At 41.5% G+C, this 7,308-nt stretch overlaps 1 protein-coding gene across 5 annotated transcripts in view; it reads right to left on the bottom strand.

Annotated features, from left to right (window-relative positions):
- Positions 1–3,327, bottom strand: part of LOC133111368 (aryl hydrocarbon receptor nuclear translocator 2-like) — a 37,293-nt gene extending 33,966 nt beyond the window's left edge. For all 5 annotated transcript variants that reach the window (XM_061221650.1, XM_061221651.1, XM_061221652.1 and 2 more), the window contains exon 1: positions 3,108–3,327. In XM_061221650.1, the coding sequence (XP_061077634.1) occupies positions 3,108–3,138 (31 nt within the window). In that variant the 5' untranslated portion in view covers positions 3,139–3,327. The remainder of the gene's footprint in view (positions 1–3,107) is intronic.
- Between the last annotated feature and the right edge of the window lie 3,981 nt (positions 3,328–7,308).

Raw genomic sequence — 7,308 nt, 5'->3', positions numbered from 1 at the left:
TCCCTAAGAGTCGCTGCTTTCTCATTCTGAATATACCGAAACGTTTTACACAAAAAAAATGCAAATCTACAGTATGTAAATTCGTGAAGGCCGCAGCACATAACATGAATTAATATGAACTTCCCTAAACACACTCGCTCACATGCTCTGCAAGCACGAAACCAGGCACTACAGATCTGCAGACATCCCGGTTAATGAAACTGCTTTTTCACCAGATACTGCAAATTCACAGGAATCTGAAATCATGTACAGTACAATTCAACACTATACTTCAGTCACAGAGAGACCATCCCAATACCACTGAGATTAAAATTAAAACTGTTTAGTATTGCATTACAAGGGGGTACTTATAATAAGAACACATTCTCATTCTGGCTAAAATGTCTTTTCTCCTCCAGATAGCTTATATTTTTCATTGTATCCATATTAAAACTGGATACTTACTGGAACCATTTGGGTTCAATCCCACACCCAAGGGGACAAGAGCAGCACTTCAATATGCCTCACGTCCTAATCAGCTGATCACACCATAACAGCCTAGAGTAGCATGTGCAGGAAACAATGTCCATTAAGGGGAATATGGTTCCAAAAACAGTAAAATAGGCCACCTGGGTCACACCTGCCTGTCCCGTCACGCATTCAATATCTACACATTATATTACACAAACTCTAGATGGCAGTCACAAGATACAGTCAGATCATGTTTATAAAGTTTTTAATTATAGCCGGGCACCTGCATGATCTCGGGAAAACAGCATTGCAGCAGACAAACCGAAACCGAATGCAGTTTCCACCCCTAAACCATATATAACATTTATCACAGTCTGAGGTTTGCTGCAGCCCTATTTGGATTGTTGATCATGATTTTTTAAATTATTTTTGTTTTTCTTATATCTGAAAAGTATCTATCTGGATCTTGGGAAACGCAAATGTCACCCATTACTCATTCACCAAAGTTTGTGCACGTCAATCATATGGAGGCACTATAACCAGGTGTTTTGCTTTTTACATGTAATTCACAAACTGTGATGCTTTGAAACATGATCTTTTTTGGCAGATTCCTTGAGTTATGCAAAATCCAATGCATGCACAGTTTCGATTTCTGCCACATTTAATTTTGTGAATTTTGTGAGTTTTATATTTTTTCATATTCTTCAAGTTTTTCAATCCACCATTCCATCATTCAACCAATTGTCACAATATTTGTGATAAATGTATTTCCGCTGTAGCACCACCTTCAGGTAAGGTACATTTCCTGTTTTTTGAACATAACATTCTCTGGCCTAGATTAAAAATTGGTGCCTAAACCTTCAGGAAAGAGGGTTGAATAAGGAGCCAAAATGAACCCCTCCAAGACTAGTGGACAAATGTTCACAAAACATAGGATTCTGACCCATGGAATACACTGATGAAAAGTTATCAAATAAATGCCACAATGCCCTTTCAATGGTCAAAAGGATGTGATACATAACCCCTGAATAACACATGAAACCTGGATGAAACATACATCCCTATGTTTTTCTGAAGTGTACAAAGCCTTTTGAGTACTTTTTACTCCTTGGGCTACATTCAAAATCCTTCCATTCCTCCATTCCCACATTCATCAGAGTCAGGTGTTTTGTATGATTCATTAATTCCATCCTGGGAAATCACATGTAAGAGTAAGAGGGTGCAGTCCTGTGCCATCTGGCCGATGCTGGTTGGACCCTGTTAATTGCCACTTATATTCATGATTATCATTGTTCAGTAGACCTTTTGGCTAGTTTTGCACGTTTTGATTTTTGGTGCACTAATTTTGTTTTATACACATCATGACTGTCATTATGCCATAAACAGCATGCATGTGGCCCTTGGCTCAGATGTCAGTCACTCCCAATTAATTATATCTCAATATCATTAATCATATTATCATCATTCTTAATGAAAAACGCCAGATATCCACTTTGATTACTTCAGTACATTTAGACTTGAAGTGGCAGTGAGATTCAGGCAGCTGAATAGTCGGCACTACCTTTCGAGAGATTGGGAATATATCAATAAGATGAACAATAAGGTTTGGAGCAGTGTCACACTGACCATTTACCAATTATAAATGGTTACCAAAGGCAGTTACCTAAGTCGCTCTGGATAAGAGCATCTGCCAAATACTAGTAATGTAATGTAATGTAATGATTCCCTAAAGGGTAGTTTTAAGAACAAGGTACATCCTATTATGACCAATTTTGAGAAAACAAAAAATTAACCTTAAGATGGAATAGCCAGCAAAACAAATTCTGAGCAACATCATGTATCAAAATCATCGGTTTCCGAAAGAAGGTGGCTCCTGAGCATGTGAAACCAGATGCCTACATTAAACTTCAGGCATACTGTATTTTATACCGTGTCTTTACGGATAACAGCGTTATCCCATCGTCTAACAGGAATTCATAAACAACGCTACTGCTCGAGACTTTCATGTGATTAACATGCAGTGCCATAGCTAAAATAAAACCCCACACCCACACACCACGTAGCCTACATTCTAATGGTTATTTTAGATTTGTGTTGAGATAACTGATACATTTTCTATATTTACGTCCAAATAAAAACAACACTGTTGCTAGTCTATAGGCTGCACAAGAGCTATATTCAACAGGCGGAAATACGGGGCTGTTAATACATACTCTCTACAAACAAAAAATAGACCTGCAAAAGGACTAAATATTCATGCACTCTCATGCAATGCAAAATAGCCTTGGTACTTAAAGGAGCCGCATCAAGATGAAAGCAACCAATTGCCTACCGATCGGTCCCTTATTAGACCTTTGTATTTACACTAACGAGAAAATGAATATAAACATTACAAAAGATATACTCTCTGCGTTTCTGTCAGTATTGCCATACCTTGTAGGAGACAGCTAATCGCATTTCATCTTAGAAAAGCGGTGCTCTGTTGTGCTTCAGATGGGGCGGTGGGGGAAGGGGTTGAGGGGGTAAACGTCGCAATAGGTACGGATGCAATTTCTTTTGTTTTCATTGACAAATTACCGCACATTTGGTTATAAGGCCTTCGGGTTGCTGTCCAGGGTACTGCAGCTGCTTACATAAACAAAAATATACGCACTTACCAGAGGGATTAACAGCGGCTGGTGTTGCCATGTTGCTTCAGAAGGGAATTTAAATAAAATGAAAATGACGCACAATATAGGGAGAGAATCCGCCGCTCGGGTCTGCACGCGAGCTCTGCGCAGTCCTTTAAAACTTCATGTGCTCCTGTTTTAAAATCTGGCACAAAAAAAGCAGACAAAATGTCTCGTACGGTTAGGATAATGTATGCAACAAATTCGTTGTTTCATACAGAAAAATGGAAGATGTCTGCAAGGTAACACCGCGAGACTTCCCCTGAATTAATTAATGCAGCAGAGCTGAAGTTTGCATAGAAAAGGCTGTGCTCTCAAAGTTAGCCTATAGTTATTGCGTTAACAAATTCAGTGTATCTAAATATAATGTATGACTGCTAACACATTATGTACAGGAAAAAAACGGCTTACATTAATCCTGATTTTACTTGCTTGGAATATAATTAGTAAAATTGCAATTCATTGAAAAAGTGGTTCACGTCCACGGCATTTAGAATAGCCATAAACCAGTTTTAGTTTGTTTTATCAAACAACATTGCATAAAACGTAATTCACAGCTCCATGGTCATAGCAAAAAGTCTTAGTGATAACTGTGGGACTTTGGGTGAATATGAATCCTCAGGTTTTTCCCAACTGTTTATAAAATATATTCAGCAGAATGTGCGTGGGAGCGGACCCGGGTGGACCCGAAGTACCGAATTACACAGACAGGTCGTTGCAGCACTCAGTATGAATGGTACCCCTTCCCACACTACATTATGGGATGTAGACGCGCCTGGACAGCATAATAAATAAATCTTTTAACTTTGTTTAAAATAATGTCTGTTCAGCTGAATCTGCATTGGTTCACCACAGTGAGATTCAATTCTTCAAGATGCTATCTTCTTCGAGGTACGACCCTGATATTATTATCATGCCTCCGAAGAAAATGGGATTGGCTTTTAAAGGAAGAACACAAAATGATTTGAGTAGTAGCTTATTGCACCGAAAAACAAATGTTGATCACTTGTGATGAACCTTTCGCTGCTCGCTTATGCCAGAGTGTGGGGAATATTCAATTCTCTTTTGTGAAGAATGAGAAAATATGGAAATATTAAATAGCCAGAGTCAATATATTCTTCAGGTATAGGCCCCCACAATCCGATGGAACCCTCCTTGATATTTCCTGTTAGCGACCGTGCATCACCTAAAATCTGCATTGTGGGCCAGGCAGGTGGGCGGGGAAGAACCGATCTTTAAAGGACTTTCATCAATCTTTTGAATTGAGAAAGGCAAGATAGATGAATCTAACGGAATCTCTGGGTGTGAAATGGAATAGTGCCGTATTTACTGAGTGTTTATCCTTGCTTTTTATGAGTCGTTTCACTGATGGTGCTTGAGTGAAACTGACAACAGGCAATAACAAAACATTAAGCAATTCAACTATTTGTGTTAATGTGTTCATTAATATCTGTTAGATACGCCGATTATATGAACCTTTAAAGCCAATAAATTCGAGAAACGAAGCATTTAATCATGAAAAAAAATTCACGGCAAATGCGTTTCATTCATGCAGGATTGCATATTGCCTGACGAAAACAAATGCAGTGTTCTCCAAAATATTTTGAGTAGCCTACTACGCCACTCCAGACACAACCTCTCCAAACCCGTGGTTATCAGACGAGATGCATGTACATTTGACATATTTTAATCAAAATGAACACATGTACCCATAAAAAGACAGTTCTAATAATAAATAAGGCAAATTAAGTCGTGAATACGGGTGCATCCTTTCAAAGCTATTGAAAATCAATTTTCTCTAAACTGGTTTCAAAGTTACATGACCGTGATGTGCTTATAATTTAAAGGCTCTTGGATTAATTCCATTACAAGCAGCCACTGTACATTGATTCCTGTTTGCTATTCAATAATAGGTACATTGATAGATTGCAGTACACCTAAGGAAAAGAAAGTTACCAAGCTTAGCTCCTACACTGGCACTCCGGAAGCTGGCTCCAAAAGATTCACACCCACACCTTAATTTGGCCTTGGAGTGGCATCTTCTCCAAGCTCCTGCTCTCTACCACAGTCACTCACACTTAGCCCCCTGGCTATATGCTAACAACAGTTAATAACTTTTACCTTGTTCAACAAAGCATGACATGGAGCTGAAAGATGACCTGCCATTATTACCTAGATAGATAGACTGCAGGATCCAGGGACCAGGTAAGGTGAGAACCTGAAGTTATTCTTTCTGGAAAGTGCTGAAATGTCTTAACAGCCTCCCGTGAGGGAAGGTTTCTGCTCAGCTGTGGCGGATGAGACAGGCACCGGGAAATAAGACTGTAAACAGCAATAACATTTCAAACTCCTCTCATTTTCTTCCAAGAGCATTGGCGCTGCTCCATTTTCTGTTATAATGGCTAGTTAACTGGGCCGTGACAATCAGCATTTGGCACAGCGTCGAAGCTCAGTAATAGAAATAAATCAATTTGTTTCAACAAATAATGAATTAAAAAATGAAAATGATGTCGGAATTTTCTTATATGATTTTTTTTAATAAACTAAATTAGCATCGTTAGTAGCAAGACTTTAAAAGCCTTTTGAAAATGAATGTACTCTTGTGTGCTGATCTACATATATGCATTTTTGAGTCAGTATATGTGTGTGAAGAGAGCAAAACCTTTGTTTTCCTGTTTTTGATTCGATTTCACAGAACAATGCAGAGATACTGCAATGCCATGTCTGGTTTGTGCTTGCCCATATAGGCAGGACAGAGTGTGCAGTGGGAATGGTTTGAGCTGCAGGGGGTGTCTGCTCCAGCCACTGCTCTGTGTCCACCAGTGTTACTCTCAGTCCCGTGCTGCCCCACAATGGTCTAATTGGGGAGGGACCCCTTTCCTTTCAGCTGCAATGACCTCTGCCCTCCCTTTGATTCTAACAGCCTCGCACACACATCGATACACCCCCCTCTCCCACACCCACACACACACACACACTAATGTGCCCCCCTCTCCCACACCCACACACACACACCAATACACTCCTTCCCACCCCGCCCCACACCCACACACACACACCCACACACCAATACACCCCCCTCTCCCACAACCCACCCACCCTACACCCACACACACACACCAATACACCCCGCCCCCCATTCCACACTAACACACACACATGGCTATCCACTCACAGCCACACACACACACCCACACTTACACACACATATAAGGCATACAGACGCAGAAACACCGACTCTCACGTCCACGTCCACGCCCATGCACCGGCAGCCACACACATGCACACACACCTCACTGAAGTACACACACATAGCTGCAGCAGTGTCTGGGAGTTGTTGTGAGGAGGGGAGGGCTGGCTCGGCGAGCGCAGCGTACTGAGAGCGGAGAGGCTGGATGCGGGGCTGCAGGCTGCTGCGACGCGGCGGAGGATCCCAGAGACACTCACATCGCCACGCCGCTGCACCAGGGCTGTCTCTGCCCCACAGGATGTGACAACAGGCAGGTACAGCCTTCTCTCCATCGGCCCGGCAACCGCCGAGACAACAGGCAGGTACACTTTTTCCGCCTTATCGCCCAGGCACCCACACCGAGACAACAGGCAGGTGCACTTTCCGCTTTATTGCCCCCCCCCGGGCAACCATACTGAGACAACAGGCAGGTACAGTCATTTCGCCGGTCTGTCACCCAGGCAACCATGCAGGTTACACTCTCTCTGGGGATTCCCCGTTTCACAGGGAGAGGAGAACGACCAGGCTGACAGGTCTTCAGTGATGCGTGCTGTGAGATAGGGCCTGTTTGGGGTTTAGGGGTCTGACTGACACACAGACGTTTGTCTTGTGACATTTGCTGGGAATTATAATGCTGTCTCACTGTGGTCTTTCATGCCCTGTCCACTTCAGAGCGATTCATTTCTGTTCAGAGTTCCTGTTCTGTAGAGAGGGCTGTGTCTGTGTTTGATATCAAGGGAAAGTTAGCAGAAGTGTTATCTGTAGGGGCTAAGAGTCATTAAATTAAAACTTAATTCCTGTGGAATTTCCAAAAGAAATGTTTCGGTGTTATCGGTTTTTTTCAGAGTTTATCTGAGATGTTTATGAGACGAATATTTCCAATAAAATAGTAAACATTTTCATCAGGTGTACTCTGGGTAATGAGCTCTAATATTAGAGACCATTAAAGGTAATTTTTTG

The sequence above is a fragment of the Conger conger genome, chromosome 15 (assembly GCF_963514075.1).
Source record: "Conger conger chromosome 15, fConCon1.1, whole genome shotgun sequence".
NCBI classification, from domain to species: Eukaryota; Metazoa; Chordata; class Actinopteri; order Anguilliformes; family Congridae; genus Conger; species Conger conger.
The sequence above is the reverse complement of the archived record's forward strand: the minus strand, read 5'-3'. Positions and strand labels throughout refer to the sequence as shown.